The 19,046-nt window shown below is 48.3% G+C and overlaps 1 protein-coding gene across 1 annotated transcript; it reads left to right on the top strand.

Moving 5' to 3' along the window:
- Positions 1-66: 66 nt before the first annotated feature.
- Positions 67-15,011, top strand: LOC105931427. The gene is made up of 8 exons (XM_036145203.1): positions 67-249; positions 530-753; positions 847-948; positions 2,315-2,416; positions 4,042-4,155; positions 6,142-6,226; positions 12,755-13,929; positions 14,973-15,011. The coding sequence occupies exons 1-7, from the start codon at positions 198-200 to the stop codon at positions 13,912-13,914; spliced, it is 1,839 nt and encodes a 612-aa protein (XP_036001096.1). The 5' UTR covers positions 67-197; the 3' UTR covers positions 13,915-13,929; positions 14,973-15,011.
- Positions 15,012-19,046: the final 4,035 nt, after the last annotated feature.

The following is a 19,046-nucleotide window of genomic DNA, read 5'->3' as shown; positions in this document are numbered from 1 at the left end:
TTCACTCACAACCAAGAGCTTTTATTTTGAAAGTCAGGGGTGCATCTGAAGCGGAAGCAGTTTTAAAGCCAGATTCAAACCGACGTGGAGGAGGTTGAGCATGTTCCTACATGCCCGGCTGCAGGGGGGGGGGGCTGGCCCGCAGAGAGCCGCAGAGAGCCGCAGAGAGCCGCTGATGCACGGAGGAGAACTGCAGCATGAGTCCACCAAGCTCCGCTTTGGCTCACAGAATCATGGATGGACGACAAGGTGGGTTCCAGGAAACGTTGTTCTGTGTTGAGCAGCCTCCTTGAAGCAGAACCGGTCTGTGGAGTCCTGCCACAGAATGTAGAATATCTGCTCATATTTGATATTCAACAGATGAAGGAGAAGGTTAGAACGTTCTAGATGTTCAACATAAAGATGTGCAGGAAAGTCTGATGAACTGGTCCACAGCAGCGTGTTCTCTGATGGCCCTCAGCGGGAGGCCATGAAAGCTTAAAGTCCTGCAGATGATCAGGAATTAAACAATCTTTCTGTGTCTCTGCAGCAGTGGAGGTCTCCAGCTGGCCCAACGTGGACCTTCAGCCTCTGAGCCTTGAGGAGTCGTGGAGGCTGGGCGTCTTGTCTGCTCAGATGTTCTCCATCGTGAAGAACAGGGACCTGAAGAACTTTGAGAGAGTGGTGGAGTTCCTGGAGAGCACACACAGACTTCTACCCAGACTGGTGCCTGCTATTAAACACATGAAGGTCCTGTTTGGCCTGAAGACCATGGTAGGAAGACCGATGGAGCCAGCAGACCAAGCTCAGAGGGTTGCTCAGAGGGTTGCAGATGTGAAAGTTGTCCTGGTTCTGCTGTCTCTGTAGGTAATCATGTGGATGCTAAAGGAAGGCAGAGGAATGGTCAACATCGTGTCCAAAATCGTCCAGTTCTTCCCAAACAAGCTGCCTCAGTATGAAGATCAGTGCGTAGGTATCTGACCCACACCAGCGGCTCAGGTGGGCTCACATCCGCCGCTCCTGAACCGCAGCGTTATGCGTGTTGGATAAAAACGTGGATCCTTCAGTCCAGCTGTGTTCACACCGACCGTGATCCAGGCGTTGTGAGGGATTTACGTACCGCCCCGGTGTAGAGGCGCCGTCAGGAGCCCAGCTCCTGCTCCACAGGAGGACCAGCGCTAACAAGCCAGAGCCAACCAAACCCAATATTCTAGACTTTTCAGAAAGATTCTAGCAATTTAATTACATGAGAGAGACGTGTTTGAGTGCTGGACATCATCTGCATAAAGACTGATTTTAAAGATGCATTGCCACAACAAGGAAGCGGCTAACGACTATTAGCATCTCACAGCGAAACAATGCAGAATGGTCCTAGATTTAAAAAAAAGTAATAAATACACAAAAAAAAATGATTCCAAAAGCCTGGAATGCCTCTGGGATGTTCACTGAAGCAGACGTGAATAAATGTTCTGATGTGAGGCTCTTAGAGTTTCTGTAAATCAGTTTATTTAATTAATAATGTTGGTCTTCATCACGCTGAGCTGCTGCTTTACAGCGAGGCGTTGCAGAGGGTCAGGCTCAGTCTGGCATTATTAACAAGTTAGTTATTAATTAAGCAAAGCGGCATTATGGTAGTTCTGCTATGGAGGCTTGGTGTATATAACTTTATTTTATCATAATCAACAGTTTTTGTGTGTTTTATAAGCATATAACGTGGCTATATACCTTTAAGCACACTACATTCTCACATTGGTGAGCTTTGATCTGTCGAGTTTTATCTGATCCATGGATTTCATAGCCTGGAGGAAGAATGTTTCTGAGAAATCATTGTCTTATTTACATGTGTTTTAAATTTTCATTTTCATGAATATGTTTAATTCATCAAGAAGGCAGAAACAGGAATTTTGTTCATATTTACAGATCTTTAAGCGTAATTGACAAAGGAAGGCTGGAAATCGATGCCTCTGCAATAAAAGCCCAGCTGGCTTTTCTCTGCAGGATTTCACAAAATGCAACGTTTTCTAAACACACTGCAGAATCAAGCAAATTCTGCTTGGTGTCTATTTGGGCTGATGACATCACAAGAGGCAGAATCCATCTGATTGGTTGGCTTTAGTGAACACGTTGGAGGTCCAGCATCCTTTAGCAGATCAAATTTTAATAATATGCACATGAATATACTTCCAGCATAGGTCCCAGAAGAGATATTCCTACTGAACAAAATCTGTTATTTATCCTAATAAAAGGTTATTGCCGTGTTTTTGTGGCCCTTGTTTTTGCCCAAATGAAAACACAGAAGATGATCCATCATTAACATTTTGCCTTTGGTCCACAGAGCCCGCGTGAAATGTTCCTCATGAGGAAGAACCATACAGACTTTAAAAGTCTGGCACAGACCCTCACAATGAACAAGGAGAGACTTGAAGATTATATTAAGGTTAGTTCAACACATTACACCTGCTCAAACCAGTTTAGACCACTCTAAACCTGTTTAGACCTGTTCAGACTGGTTTAATCCAATTACCTGAAGGGCAGGAGAGCTGTGCAGATGAAGCAGTGACTGATCCCCACGAGATAAATGATGCATTTAAGACCTTTTATGCACAACTTTACAAGATGTTGTGCATAAAAGCCATGTGTTTAAAAAGCCATGGCTTTTTAAACACATGTGTGATGCACACCTGAGCGACCACCTGTCCTCGCTCAGGTGTGCATCACGCAGCGATCAGCAGTCTACTTCCTGCTCCTACAGTTCAGTGCAGCTGGTGTTTCAGAGCTACACTTTCTGCCACATTGTAGGACTGACTGGTTGGCTGTAAACCTGAAGGTATGGATAAAGTAGCTAGCTGCTAGGCACCATAAATTCCACCAGGCGGAAACAGGGACAGAATCACAGAATCATAAACGGTTAAAGCCTGAATCTACCAAACAAGCACGTCATGCAGACATGAGCCTGCAAAACTCTTGTTTTTTTGTTTTTTGATGAGCGCGGCCACCCAGGAACCTGCCGGCAGCAGGAAGTCTCCCGGTGAACTGTTTTATTTGTGACTAGGGGTCAGGGTTTGTGACTCGGATGTGCTGAGCTGCTCCATGCAGGCCAGGATGCACTCTGTGCCGCGCATCGCCAGGAGTGGTGGCTGCTTGCTGCAGAGGAAACGGCTGTAGGTGCCCACTAGCTTAACGAACACGCTACTGTGCTTTGCCACTGGCAGAAAGTGTGGGAAATAAAGGAATCTGTCACAAGAAATGTAGGCGATTGGTGCGCTTGACTATGAAGAATTAAACACCTGCAGGCGGTCGCTGCGGCTCACGGTGTGCGTAGGTCTGAGCAAACCGGTGTTTCTATGTTATTGGTGTTATTTTGAACTCGCTGGGTTGGAAACATTTAGGCTCCTTTTCACATTTGGTGTGTTTTTAGAAAGAATTAAAAGGAAAATAATTTCCAAATAGTTGTTATTGTGTGGAGAGTGAAATTTTATATTAACTTAGATTTAGAACTCATCACCTGCGGCCATTGTTTTTGTTTCCTGAGAAAATTCACCAGTCAGTTCCTATAAGCCCATAAACCAGAACCACCAAGCAAAGTTCTGATGAAGTCACACGAAGGGGCATCTCATAATGTGCTGCAGGGGCTCAGTGAATGTTGGTGGTTTAAATCCATCAGAAAAAGAAGGATCTCAGAGTTAATTTCCCTTTCTGCATCAAAGCATGTCTCTTTTCTTTGTAATAACCTCGTAACAACGTGAACTGGGCCCGTCACGCCTCGTCCCTGAGCTACACCCACAGGCTGCTCAGATGGGATAAAGCAGAGTCAGTTCTCCTCTGTGGGACAATTAGGGAAATATTTAATTACTTATAATAATAAAAACTTGCTGCTTGATGCATTTATAGATTTCAGAAAGTAAAAGTTTAGGCTTTTAATGCATTTACTGAGTAGTAGAAGAAGAGCTAATTCAGTAATTGTCCTGCTGATAGGGCGTGATGATTGGCTGATTGATCCGTGCATCAGTAGATAAGTTCTGCTCTGTTTCTGAAATGTTTTGGTTTGCTGTTGTCTTCTAGAATGAAATGGAGGAGCAGTATGGGGAACGTTACGCCCAGAAGGTTGAAGACAGACTGCTGGACTACCTGCATAAGCTGGAGAAGGTTTCTCCTGGAGGTCCTGACATCCTTCAGGTGTGTCCTTTGATTAGTTTCCTACTGGGATCAGCAGGTCCTCATTCACAGAAGAATAGGCGTTGATTCCTTCATTAATGCTGGTGCACTGTGTGATTTTATATGACTGCTCCATGACACACTGCGGCGTGGAGTTAATCATCTTTGGCACAACCTCAGCTTGGATGTGGGCACATTGTTCACTGCTAAATCTCTTATGACGTACGTCAATAAGCAACTTAATCAGGGTCCGTCTACCGGCTGGATTTAAATTCAGCTGCCCTACTCTTCAATCCCACATCCATCTGAAACAGAACCACAAAAGAAATTAAGAGATCTCCATTGTTCTGTGTCCACTTAAAGTATAAAAACCAGCCGAATTACTCCAGAACCATGTTTATTCACAGCAAGCTGCTTCCCTGGCTTAATCCACAGCTGCATTCTTTGAAGCACAACCTTAGAAAATTGGAGTGAATTGGAATTCAGTTTTATCTCTATAGCTCCAATTCACAATAACTCATCTCAAGGTTCTTTCCAAAGTCAGACTCCATCAGATCCTCCAGGTTGGTGAGAAAGTTTCCTCTCTAAGGAAACCCAGCAGGTTGCATCAAGTCTCTCCAAGCAGCATTCACTCCTCCTGAAAGAGCGTAGAGCCACAGTGGACAGTCGTCTGCATTGTTGATGGCTTTGCAGCAATCCCTCATACTGAGCATGCATGAAGCGACAGTGGAGAGGAAAACTCCCCTTTAACAGGGAGGAGAACCTCCAGCAGAACCAGAACCAGGCTCAGTGTGAACGCTCATCTGCCTCCACCCACTGGGGCTTAGAGAAGACAGAGCAGAGACACAGAAAGCTCAGAAGCTCACATTGACCCAGGAGTACTTTCTATGTTAGAGAAGACAGAGCAGAGACACAGAAAGCACAGAAGCTCACATTGCCCCAGGAGTACTTTCTATGGTAGATGGTAATAGAGGATGATCTGCCTCCCCTGATGATGTCACGGCTAACAGAACACCAGACCTGGTGTACCTTCTATGAAGAGAAAAACTCAGTTAGATTAAACTCAAATGTTATTAAAAAATTATCAGATAGGACAGGGTTGTGAGGAAATACTGTTAATTCTTCACAATCAATGCCATATGTCAGCACAAGGTCTAAAGTATGGAGCCAAGAGTGCGTCGGTTTATGCACATTTTGAGCAAAACCAATTGACTCTAGGATAGTTTTAAAGGCTACACTAAGGTTATCACATTCTGTGTCAACATGAATGTTAAAATCCCCCACTATAATAACCTTGTCAGTATTTAACACCAAATCAGATAAGAAATCTGACAACTCATCCAAAAACTGAGTGTAAGGGCCTGGTGGACGATACAAAACAACAAACAGAAGAGGTTTTATTGCTTTGCAGTTTGGATGAGGGAAACTGAGGGTTAAATGTTCAAAAGAACTGTAGTTATTAATTGGCCTGGGACTAATTAATAAATCAGACTGAAAGATAGTTGCCACTCCTCCTCCTCTTCCCACAGATCTGGGAATGTGGAAATTTGAATAATTGGAGGGAGTTGACTCATTTATACTAACGTAGTCCTCTTGTAGCCAGGTTTCTGTGAGACAAAATAAATCAATCTGATTATCAGAAATCAATTCATTAACTAACAAAGTCTTTGGAGGGAGAGACCTTATATTTAATAGACCACATTTAATTGTTTTATTTTTAGGTTCAAGGTGAACCGTATTGATTTTTATTAGGTTTGTATGATTTGTTCCTTTTAGATCAGTTTTTGATCTGTTAAGTTTTGGCCGTGGGAAAGACACCGTCTCAATAGGATAATGGGTGGGTAACAGTACAGAAGCTGCAGAGAGGTGTGTTAAACTACGGCTCTGCTTCCTGGACCCATTTCTATGTGCAGAAAGTTCTGTATCAGACGGCGTGAAGAAGTGTCTGTAGCAGCAGGATGTGATGCATGAAGCAGAACTTCTGACTCATTGACTCACCTGACCTAGAAACCAGGTGCTGAGACTGAAGAGGACCGCTTGGTTCTGGAAGGAAGCTCAGATTCACCAGCTGTGAGGAAACTGCTGCGCTGTGGTAAGAAGCAGCTGCTGAGCAAACAAACCTAGTCCACCTGGGCCAGGTTCTGAAGTTCTGCGGTTCTGAAGAACCGCAGAACTTCAGAACCAACATACCTCCAATGTTTACCGTTCTTTCTTGAATGTTCCTTTTTTGGCTGCAACACAGTTTTCGCTCCATCCATCCATCCATCCATCTACTCATCCATCCATCCATCCATCCATCCGCCTGCTTGCTGTTGGTAACATATTGACTGCTTATTACCGCTCTTTATGATCAAAAAACTTTTTTCTACCTTTGAAATCAAATAAATTAATTGAAAACCAATGAGTCCCAACCTCCAACTTCTGACAGAACTGAGAACCACGCTAATTGGACCAACGTTCTGTAGAAAACCCAAATTTCATGAAAATGCATTAAGAGAAAATAGATAATATGAGGTAAATGATGATAATATAAAAACAACGTTACAATATCTATTTAAATTTATGCTGTTGTGCAATAACAGACATCTTTCTGTAAAGTGATTTCTGTCTTTTTGACTGAAACTTTCCTGAATTTTCTTTAAAGCGGTTCATTCGTTTAGGGTGCCTAAAACTGTTGTAGTCCGTTTATATCTTTAATTCTTCGCTGAATGCGTGTGGATGTGGTCTTCAAGTAAAGAAAACGACATATTCAGTTAAATGCAGAAAACAAATCTCACTTGCAGACAAATCAACAGAAAATGCTCCACATGGCCACCAGAGGGCACCTGATCATCACTGCTGAATATTATCTTCTCGTGCAAGAACCATGAAGGATGACCAACTTTTACACCATATCACCACATAACTCACACCCAGCACTCATCAGCACCAGGATAGCCAGCATCCAGCCTTCAGCTATTAACCGCACAGGGACAACTAGAACATTATCATAGTCGGGGAGCAACACCAACCAATAAACTGATAAAGTTTATCAGTTTAAAGTCAGATAAACTGACACTCTGGCTGCCTTTTCTCTAAACACTTTAAGGTGTTTTCAACATGAACATAAAGGTAACCTAGTTACTTTCAGACACATTGGTAATAATTTCACTGAAGCTTCAAAGACATATCTTAGTGTTACAACCAGCTGAGACTGTTTTTAGTTGGGAGAATATGATTAAGTTTCCTGAGTTTATGCTGCCGTATAAAACTCTCCATCTCCTCTGCACCAACACATCTTCTAAACCTGAGCTGGCCTCCATCCCACAGCGGAGGCTGACGTTCCCGTTAGAAAAGCCGTTTCTGCCGGGTGGCCTCCTCTCTGAGAACGTCACTGTTCATCACTAAAAACCTTCCCTGAATCAGGATCAAACATGCACACATAATTCATATTAATCTCTTTACATTTTACTAATTATGTTCTGTAGAAACTATCTTTGCCATGGGCCTGCAGATGAGCCTTTATGGCTAAATCTGCCATATTTCTGAGCACATCAGTAAATATCCATTGTTCCATTTCACGTAAAAAAACTCCCAACATTTAAATCTCACCAGCTGCTGGTGACGTTTAGGTCTCAGTGTTGTTTGGTTCATTCAACATTATGTCTGCTTGTGTCTGTATGAATTCACCTAAACTTCCTTCTGCTTAAATAATGACAATAAAGAGGATTTTAGACATTAATGACAGGATGACAACGCTTCACTAGAACTCTTATTCAACTCATTACTGTCATTATCATACATAATATAGTCTGTGGCGAGCAAAAGTATTAATACCCCTTGAACATCTCCACATTTATCACCTTACAACCTTATTTCATTAGAATCTGATGTGGAAGGCCGACACAAAGTGGTTAGACTGGTGAAGTAGAAAATGATGCATGATTTAAAACATTTTTACAAATAAACTGAAATGTGCCGTGTGTAAAAGTGTTGCATGCGAGCAGCTGCCTGATGGTTGCTGATGACTGAATAGACTCCACCTGTGTGTGATCTGACCTCAGTAGCAATGCAGCTGCTGTGACGCCTCAGAGCTTCAGAGAATATTGGGCAGCAAACAGCGTCATGGAGTCCAGGGAACACAGCAGACAGGTCAGGATAAGGTGGAGAAGTTTACAGCAGCTTAGGCTGTAGAAAGCTTTCTGTTCAGTCCTTCACGCAGAAACGGAGAGAGTACGGCCGACTGTAAAGCTACAGTGGAGAGGAACCACCACTGCACCGTCCCCCCCGTCAGACAAGCTGCTTCAGCATCAGGCTCTGCTTCAGCATCAGGCTCTGCTTCAGCATCAGGCTCTGCTTCAGCATCAGGCTCTGCTTCAGCGTCAGGCTCTGCTTCAGCATCAGGCGCTGCTTCAGCATCAGGCTCTGCTTCAGCGTCAGGCTCTGCTTCAGCGTCAGGCTCTGCTTCAGCATCAGGCTCTGCTTCAGCGTCAGGCTCTGCTTCAGCATCAGGCTCTGCTTCAGCATCAGGCTCTGCTTCAGCATCAGACTCTGCTTCAGCATTAGACTCTGCTTCAGCATTAGACTCTGCTTCAGCATCAGACTCTGCTTCAGCGTCAGGCTCCGCTTCAGCATCAGACTCTGCTTCAGCATTAGACTCTGCTTCAGCATCAGGCTCTGCTTCAGCATCAGGCTCTGCTTCAGCATCAGGCTCTGCTTCAGCGTCAGGCTCTGCTTCAGCGTCAGGCTCTGCTTCAGCATCAGGCTCTGCTTCAGCGTCAGGCTCTGCTTCAGCATCAGGCTCTGCTTCAGCGTCAGGCTCTGCTTCAGCATCAGGCGCTGCTTCAGCATCAGACTCTGCTTCAGCATCAGGCTCTGCTTCAGCGTCAGGCTCTGCTTCAGCATCAGGCGCTGCTTCAGCATCAGGCTCTGCTTCAGCGTCAGGCTCTGCTTCAGCGTCAGGCTCTGCTTCAGCATCAGGCTCTGCTTCAGCGTCAGGCTCTGCTTCAGCATCAGGCTCTGCTTCAGCATCAGGCTCTGCTTCAGCATCAGACTCTGCTTCAGCATTAGACTCTGCTTCAGCATTAGACTCTGCTTCAGCATCAGACTCTGCTTCAGCGTCAGGCTCCGCTTCAGCATCAGACTCTGCTTCAGCATTAGACTCTGCTTCAGCATCAGGCTCTGCTTCAGCATCAGGCTCTGCTTCAGCATCAGGCTCTGCTTCAGCGTCAGGCTCCGCTTCAGCATCAGACTCTGCTTCAGCATTAGACTCTGCTTCAGCATCAGGCTCTGCTTCAGCATCAGGCTCTGCTTCAGCATCAGGCTCTGCTTCAGCGTCAGGCTCTGCTTCAGCGTCAGGCTCTGCTTCAGCATCAGACTCTGCTTCAGTGTCAGGCTCTGCTTCAGCATCAGGCTCTGCTTCAGCGTCAGGCTCTGCTTCAGCATCAGGCTCTGCTTCAGCGTCAGGCTCTGCTTCAGTGTCAGGCTCTGCTTCAGCGTCAGGCTCTGCTTCAGCATCAGGCTCTGCTTCAGCGTCAGGCTCTGCTTCAGCGTCAGGCTCTGCTTCAGCGTCAGGCTCTGCTTCAGCATCAGACTCTGCTTCAGCATCAGGCTCTGCTTCAGCATCAGGCGCTGCTTCAGCATCAGGCTCTGCTTCAGCATCAGGCTCTGCTTCAGCATCAGGCTCTGCTCTGCTTCAGCATCAGGCTCTGCTTCAGCATCAGGCTCTGCTTCAGCATCAGGCGCTGCTTCAGCATCAGGCTCTGCTTCAGCATCAGGCGCTGCTTCAGCATCAGGCGCTGCTTCAGCATCAGGCTCTGCTTCAGCATCAGGCTCTGCTTCAGCATCAGGCTCTGCTCTGCTTCAGCATCAGGCTCTGCTTCAGCGTCAGGCTCTGCTTCAGCATCAGGCTCTGCTTCAGCATCAGGCTCTGCTTCAGCATCAGACTCTGCTTCAGCATCAGACTCTGCTTCAGCATCAGGCTCTGCTTCAGCGTCAGGCTCTGCTTCAGCATCAGACTCTGCTTCAGCATCAGGCGCTGCTTCAGCATCAGGCTCTGCTTCAGCATCAGGCTCTGCTTCAGCATCAGGCGCTGCTTCAGCATCAGGCTCTGCTTCAGCATCAGACTCTGCTTCAGCATCAGGCTCTGCTTCAGCATCAGGCTCTGCTTCAGCGTCAGGCTCTGCTTCAGCATCAGGCTCTGCTTCAGCATCAGACTCTGCTTCAGCATCAGGCTCTGCTTCAGCATCAGGCTCTGCTTCAGCGTCAGGCTCTGCTTCAGCGTCAGGCTCTGCTTCAGCATCAGACTCTGCTTCAGCGTCAGGCTCTGCTTCAGCTTCAGGCTCTGCTTCAGCATCAGGCTCTGCTTCAGCATCAGGCGCTGCTTCAGCATTAGACTCTGCTTCAGCGTCAGGCTCTGCTTCAGCATCAGGCTCTGCTTCAGCATTAGACTCTGCTTCAGCATCAGGCTCTGCTTCAGCATCAGGCTCTGCTCTGCTTCAGCATCAGGCTCTGCTTCAGCATCAGGCTCTGCTTCAGCATCAGGCTCTGCTTCAGCATCAGGCTCTGCTTCAGCGTCAGGCTCTGCTTCAGCGTCAGGCTCTGCTTCAGCGTCAGGCTCTGCTTCAGCATCAGGCTCTGCTTCAGCATCAGGCTCTGCTTCAGCGTCAGGCTCTGCCTCAGCATCAGGCTCTGCTTCAGCATCAGGCTCTGCTTCAGCGTCAGGCTCTGCTTCAGCATCAGGCTCTGCTTCAGCATCAGGCTCTGCTTCAGCATCAGACTCTGCTTCAGCGTCAGGCTCTGCTCTGCTTCAGCATCAGACTCTGCTTCAGCATCAGGCTCTGCTCTGCTTCAGCATCAGACTCTGCTTCAGCATCAGGCGCTGCTTCAGCGTCAGGCTCTGCTTCAGCATCAGGCTCTGCTTCAGCATCAGGCTCTGCTTCAGCATCAGGCTCTGCTTCAGCATCAGGCTCTGCTTCAGCGTCAGGCTCTGCTTCAGCATCAGGCTCTGCTTCAGCGTCAGGCTCTGCTTCAGCATCAGGCTCTGCTTCAGCATCAGGCTCTGCTTCAGCGTCAGGCTCTGCCTCAGCGTCAGGCTCTGCTTCAGCATCAGGCTCTGCTTCAGCGTCAGGCTCTGCTTCAGCGTCAGGCTCTGCTTCAGCATCAGGCTCTGCTTCAGCGTCAGGCTCTGCTTCAGCATCAGACTCTGCTTCAGCGTCAGGCTCTGCTTCAGCGTCAGGCTCTGCTTCAGCGTCAGGCTCTGCTTCAGCATCAGGCTCTGCTTCAGCATCAGGCTCTGCTTCAGCGTCAGGCTCTGCTTCAGCGTCAGGCTCTGCTTCAGCATCAGGCTCTGCTTCAGCATCAGGCGCTGCTTCAGCATCAGGCTCTGCTTCAGCATTAGACTCTGCTTCAGCATCAGGCTCTGCTTCAGCGTCAGGCTCTGCTTCAGCAGGGAAGATGGATGGAGCCGTATTCAGGGAAACCTGGGAAGAAAACCTGTTGGAGTGTGAAAAGACTGGAGACTGGGCGCAGGTTCACCATCCAGCAGGACCACCACCCTGAACATGAAGCCAGGGCTGCAATAGAACACTTTATAACATATCCATGTGTTAGAATGGCCTAGTCAAAGTCCAGACCAGGCTGAGCTGGAGCTGTTTAGCAGAGAAGAACGGGCAGAAAGGTCCGTAGACGTGCAAAGCTGCCAGAGACACAAAGCCTTGGAGCTGCAATCGCAGCAACGGTGGTTCCACAAAGGACTCAGGGGGCTGAATACTTTTGCACAACGCTCTTTTCAGCTTTTTATTTGTAAAAAGAAATAAATCATGTATAAATTTCTTTCTGCTTCACCATCGTAAACCACTTTGTGATCTTTCACCTAAAATTCCAGTAAAATATGTTTATGTTTGTAATGCGGCAATAAGTGAAATGTTCAGGGGGCGTGAATACTTCTGTAAGCCGCTGCAGATAAAACAATAACAGTTTATTTACTGCAGAGACAGAAAAGTGCAAGACTGATGCAAAAACCCATAAACACACAATAATCTCAATAACGTGCAATAAGTGTTTTCACACAACAGTGAGACGCTGCGATGGACCGGACCGGACCGGACCGGACCGAACCGGGGGGGCACCGTTAGCACCCGGTCTGGTGGGCCGAGCTCATGTGGACCTGTACCTTCTAGCTGAGGGCGGCAGGTGTTGGTCATGCAGGAGGTTCTGGTTCTGATCTCTGGTTCTGCTGATCCGCCCCAGCAGACGGGTCTTCTGCAGGTTCTACAGGTTCTAGAAGCCGGGTCGCTCCGGCTGTTTTAGACTTTGTTGTTGTTAAATATTTGCAACAATAACGAGAAAAGAAGAACAGAAAAGCAAATTAAATGTGGTGGAGACGGCCAACGTGGAGCGGCTCAGGTTCTGGCCTTCCAGGCGGGTCGGGCCCACCTGACCTGCTAGTGACGTGGTTCTGTAATCCGCAGCCATCGGTCCGGTAGCCGTACGGGTTTCAGCAGAGGTCCAGACCTCCAGTCCGTCTGCAGAACCCTGAATCTTTCTTTTCGGTTCTTAATCTCAGGTCCGTATGCGGCGGCTAATTAGCCCGCTGTCGGTTCTGATCCGATCTAACGCCTCCACTGTCTCTGCTCCTCAGACTCCACCCAGACCCGTCTGCTGCCAGGAGGAGCTCCTCTGGCTGCTGGAGGAGATGCTGGAGAACATCAGCGCCCAGAGGAGAACGTGGAGAACGTGGAGAACGTGGAGCAGAGGGGAGACGGCTGCCTTCACTTCTGCTCCAAGCATCAGCGCTGGGTGAAGAACATCCTGAGAGGTTGTCCTGATGATTGCTCAGAGGAGCTGCTGCCCTCCTCTTCCTCCTGCCCCTCCTCTTCCTCACAGGACCTCACGCCTTCTGGCCTCGCCCCCTGCCCCGCCCCCCCGCCGCCGTCAGACTCCTCCGCCCGTCCCCGCCCGTCAGGAGCAGCGAACGCTGGAGACGACCCGAGGCCGGGACCCGACGCTGCCGCGGTGCCAGGAGGTCCGGTGCCGACCGTCGGCCCGGTACCGACCGTCCGATTGGTACCGACCGTCGGGCTGGTGGACATCGCCTCCTTCTGCAGGAGCCGCCTCACATTGTCAGCTGATCACTTCTCCGTGGTTCTGCTGGAAGGAGCACCGTGTGGTTCTGGTTCTTCTTCAGGGGACCAGAACCTTCCAGAGAGTCGGCCCGGCCCACAAACGGCTCCTGCACGATCCCGCCTGGTTCCGGGTCGACAAACGGGTTCCAGACCCTCCAGGCGGTCCAGAAGGAGCGCTTCATCAGAACCGTCTGTGCAGTACCCGGGTCCGTTTGCACCGTCATGTAGGTGGGGCTGCGCGTCGGTACCGCCTACCCAGCATGCATCAGTCTCCCCAGCAACGGACCCGTCTCAGCCAGGCGTCCAACAGAACTCCACCCGGCCTCCCCCTAGAACCCGAAGCAGCAGAACCCGTCAGTCAGAACCGGCCCCAGGTTGGCCCTGCCTTCAGGGACGCCAGCCGGACCTTCTGCAGCCGTTGGTGGTTCTGAGCAGGCTGAGCGCCGAGGAGTGCCTGCGGGCGACGGGAGGCAGGGCCGGGCGTGGGGGGGGCGACGATGAGGAGAGGAGGAAGAAGACGCTGCAGGATGCAGACAGCTCCTTCGACGTGAACGCTCTGTACTCCAGCGCCTCGTCTGGCAGCGAGCCGGAGGACCGGGCCGGCTCCGACCCGGATTACAGACCCCGGGTCAGCAGGAGACGACGCGGCCAGACGTTTAATCTGGAGATAATCTGAGGCTGAGGAGGAAAGGCAGATAATCTGAGGCTGAGCAGGAAAGGCAGATAATCTGAGGCAGAGTAGGAAAGGCAGATAATCTGAGACTGAGAGGAAAGACAGATAATCTGAGACTGAGAGGAAAGGCAGATAATCTGAGGCAGAGTAGGAAAGGCAGATAATCTGAGACTGAGAGGAAAGACAGATAATCTGAGACTGAGAGGAAAGACAGATAATCTGAGGCCGAGGAGGAAAGGCAGATAATCTGAGGCTGAGGAGGAAAGGCAGATAATCTGAGACTGAGAGGAAAGGCAGATAATCTGAGGCCGAGGAGGAAAGGCAGATAATCTGAGACTGAGAGGAAAGGCAGATAATCTGAGGCCGAGAGGAAAGGCAGATAATCTGAGGCTGAGGAGGAAAGGCAGATAATCTGAGACTGAGAGGAAAGGCAGATAATCTGAGACCGAGGAAGAAAGGCAGATAATCTGAGGCAGAGAGGAAAGGCAGATAATCTGAGGCCGAGGAGGAAAGGGAGATAATCTGAGGCTGAGAGGAAAGGCAGATAATCTGAGGCTGAGGAGGAAAGGCAGATAATCTGAGGCCGAGGAGGAAAGGCAGATAATCTGAGACTGAGAGGAAAGGCAGATAATCTGAGGCAGAGTAGGAAAGGCAGATAATCTGAGACTGAGAGGAAAGACAGATAATCTGAGACTGAGAGGAAAGACAGATAATCTGAGGCCGAGGAGGAAAGGCAGATAATCTGAGGCCGAGGAGGAAAGGCAGATAATCTGAGACTGAGAGGAAAGGCAGATAATCTGAGGCCGAGAGGAAAGGCAGATAATCTGAGGCTGAGGAGGAAAGGCAGATAATCTGAGACTGAGAGGAAAGGCAGATAATCTGAGACCGAGGAAGAAAGGCAGATAATCTGAGGCAGAGAGGAAAGGCAGATAATCTGAGGCCGAGGAGGAAAGGGAGATAATCTGAGGCTGAGAGGAAAGGCAGATAATCTGAGGCTGAGGAGGAAAGGCAGATAATCTGAGGCAGAGGAGGAAAGGCAGATAGTCTGAGACCGAAGAAAGGCAGATAATCTGAGACCGAGGAAAGGCAGATAATCTGAGGCTGAGGAGGAAAGGCAGATAATCTGAGACCGAGAGTAAAGACAGATAATCTGAGACCGAGGAGGAAAGGCAGATAATCTGAGGCAGAGGAGGAAAGACAGATAATCTGAGGCAGAGGAGGAAAGACAGATAATCTGAGGCAGAGGAGGAAAGACAGATAATCTGAGGCAGAGGAGGAAAGGCAGATAATCTGAGACCGAGAGTAAAGACAGATAATCTGAGACCGAGAGTAAAGACAGATAATCTGAGACCGAGGAGGAAAGGCAGATAATCTGAGGCAGAGGAGGAAAGACAGATAATCTGAGGCAGAGGAGGAAAGACAGATAATCTGAGGCAGAGGAGGAAAGGCAGATAATCTGAGGCTGAGGAGGAAAGACAGATAATCTGAGGCAGAGAGGAAAGGCAGATAATCTGAGGCCGAGGAGGAAAGGCAGATAATCTGAGACTGAGAGGAAAGGCAGATAATCTGAGGCCGAGAGGAAAGGCAGATAATCTGAGGCTGAGGAGGAAAGGCAGATAATCTGAGACTGAGAGGAAAGGCAGATAATCTGAGACCGAGGAAGAAAGGCAGATAATCTGAGGCAGAGAGGAAAGGCAGATAATCTGAGGCCGAGGAGGAAAGGGAGATAATCTGAGGCTGAGAGGAAAGGCAGATAATCTGAGGCTGAGGAGGAAAGGCAGATAATCTGAGGCCGAGGAGGAAAGGCAGATAATCTGAGACTGAGAGGAAAGGCAGATAATCTGAGGCAGAGTAGGAAAGGCAGATAATCTGAGACTGAGAGGAAAGACAGATAATCTGAGACTGAGAGGAAAGACAGATAATCTGAGACCGAGGAAGAAAGGCAGATAATCTGAGGCAGAGAGGAAAGGCAGATAATCTGAGGCCGAGGAGGAAAGGGAGATAATCTGAGGCTGAGAGGAAAGGCAGATAATCTGAGGCTGAGGAGGAAAGGCAGATAATCTGAGGCAGAGGAGGAAAGGCAGATAGTCTGAGACCGAAGAAAGGCAGATAATCTGAGACCGAGGAAAGGCAGATAATCTGAGGCTGAGGAGGAAAGGCAGATAATCTGAGACCGAGAGTAAAGACAGATAATCTGAGACCGAGGAGGAAAGGCAGATAATCTGAGGCAGAGGAGGAAAGACAGATAATCTGAGGCAGAGGAGGAAAGACAGATAATCTGAGGCAGAGGAGGAAAGACAGATAATCTGAGGCAGAGGAGGAAAGGCAGATAATCTGAGACCGAGAGTAAAGACAGATAATCTGAGACCGAGAGTAAAGACAGATAATCTGAGACCGAGAGTAAAGACAGATAATCTGAGACCGAGGAGGAAAGGCAGATAATCTGAGGCAGAGGAGGAAAGACAGATAATCTGAGGCAGAGGAGGAAAGACAGATAATCTGAGGCAGAGGAGGAAAGGCAGATAATCTGAGGCTGAGGAGGAAAGACAGATAATCTGAGGCAGAGAGGAAAGGCAGATAATCTGAGACTGAGAGGAAAGGCAGATAATCTGAGACCGAGAGGAAAGGCAGATAATCTGAGACCGAGAGGAAAGACAGATAATCTGAGACCGAGGAGGAAAGACAGATAATCTGAGGCAGAGGAGGAAAGGCAGATAATCTGAGGCTGAGGAGGAAAGACAGATAATCTGAGACCGAGGAGGAAAGACAGATAATCTGAGACTGAGAGGAAAGGCAGATAATCTGAGACCGAGAGTAAAGACAGATAATCTGAGACCGAGAGGAAAGGCAGATAATCTGAGACCGAGGAGGAAAGACAGATAATCTGAGGCAGAGGAGGAAAGACAGATAATCTGAGGCAGAGGAGGAAAGACAGATAATCTGAGGCTGAGGAGGAAAGACAGATAATCTGAGGCAGAGAGGAAAGGCAGATAATCTGCAGCTCGTCATCACCAGAACTCCCTCATCGTATCTCCCTTGTCCTTCAGCAGCTCCACACGCTCCCAGTTCAGTTCAGAATACAATTTAAAATCCTTCTGCATACTTTCAAAGCTCCTCCTTATCTATCAGACCTCCTTCACATGGCCTCCTCCTCCCGCTCCCTCAGCGCCTCCTCCTCTTCCTCCTCCTCCTCCTCCTCTTCCTCCTCCTCTGGACCTCCGCTGAACTGACTCTCTTCCCCAAAGCCAGACTTTCCAGCTTATTTGGAAATGCACTGTTGTTGTCCCTCTTCATAACTGTTTATATTTTTATGTTCCCTGTATTTTTATTTTTATTGTCTGTAAAGTGACCTGGAGTGTCATGAAAGGCGCTGTTAAATAAAATGGATTATTATTATTATTATTATTATTATTATTGTAAATGTCTTCCTTCTGCCTCTCTCCAGCCGTCTGTCCTCTCTGTCCATATTGTGAACATGTTGGTCCTCAGAGTGTCCTCTGTCCCTGAGGAGGCAGCTCTCCTGTGTCTGTGGAGACGTTCTTTGGGTTCTCCTCCATAAAGACCAGAACATTCCTCACTGAACCACAGACACCATCATCTTAGGCTGGGTCCTCAGGACGGACCGTCCTCTGTCTGAGGACAAACCCCAGCAGGTGCGTGTCTCCATCATCATTGGTTGAGAGGCGGGTCCACCGTGGACAGGTCCAGGTGAGACCAGGCGTCCTCCACGGTCCTAAAAAAGGACGCTGGTTAATTGTTAATTGTTCTCCTTAAATTGCCCTTAGAGGCGTTAAAGACGTTCCTGTGACCAGCAGCCAATCAGATGTCCAGTTTCCATCCAGATGCAGCAGAATCACCAATGGACAGACGCAACCTGCCGTCTGAACAGAACCTTGACCCAAACCTTGTTGTGGGTTCTGTTACCAAACATTCTGCTGTTTGTCTTTTTTCTTGAATCGCTTCCAGCTGCGTCACCCGTTTCACAACATCTGGGTCGGGGGGGTCATGTCACGGCGCTCCACATCCAGCTGGGTCACTTTCTACTGTCCAGGACAGGAAACCCTTCATCACAGTAAAGGAGCTGCGGTTCTGGTTCTTGATCCAAATGTGGAACCGTTTCTGCGTCACAGAATCAACGATCCTCCATCCAGAACCATCTCTGGTCTCACGGCCCGGTCAAAGTTCTGGAGTCATGTGACGGGGCGGCGGCTCTCGTTACATAAGGATTATGGGGAAAACATGCTTACCTCGTCTGGATGTTTGGCCGGAAAGTTCTGGCGCCTGGCAGAAGTATTCACGCCCTGAAACCTTTGAACAGTGCGTCTAATTCCAGCCACAAGCTGCCGAGGTTTTTATCAGCAGACACCAACACAGACGAGGACATCTCTACACTACACAGAAATCTGAAAAGTGTGGCGTACATCTGTTTTCAGCTGCCCTGAGCAGCGCTCAGTAGAACCAGCAGGTCCGGCTGCAGGTCCGGCTGCAGGTCCGGCTGCAGGTCCGGCAGCAGGTCCGGCTGCAGGCCCGGCTGCAGGTCCGGCTGCAGGTCCAGCTGCAGGTCCGGCTGCAGGTCTTCTGCAGGTCCGGCTGCAGGTTCAGCTGCAGGTCTTCTGGGGTTCGTCTCCGCCAGCTTTGAACGTCTACAGACTGAAGGTTCTTCTCATTCTTCTCTCTAAAACATCTCCAGCTCAGTCCCACTGGATGGAGAACATCTGAGAACATCGGTTTTCAAGCCTTCCCGCAGGTTCTCAGTTAGAGTTAGGCCTGGACTTTGACTAGGCCATTCTGACCCATGCATCTAGGGCTGGCTTTTGTTAAGAACCTTAAATCTCGATTCAATTTAGATTTCATATTGATGTAAATGTTTCAGGATCGATTTATTTTGTAATAAGTAGAGAATTAACCAAGGGTACCTTTGGTTTTATTTTACATATTCATATTTTGTCCATATAACCAGCCATAGTATTAATATTTTGGAGCAATTAAATATCAATATAGAGTACAAAAATGGAAACATTGAAGTAAATTGCATGCAAACCAAAATTATTCTCCTTTCCTCTTAGAAAGTGAGATAATTCTCATAATTTCCTAACAATAGCAGTAGAATAATGGTTGTGATGAATATGGAGAGT

Source organism: Fundulus heteroclitus, chromosome 2, assembly GCF_011125445.2.
Source record: "Fundulus heteroclitus isolate FHET01 chromosome 2, MU-UCD_Fhet_4.1, whole genome shotgun sequence".
NCBI classification, from domain to species: Eukaryota; Metazoa; Chordata; class Actinopteri; order Cyprinodontiformes; family Fundulidae; genus Fundulus; species Fundulus heteroclitus.
The sequence above is the reverse complement of the archived record's forward strand: the minus strand, read 5'-3'. Positions and strand labels throughout refer to the sequence as shown.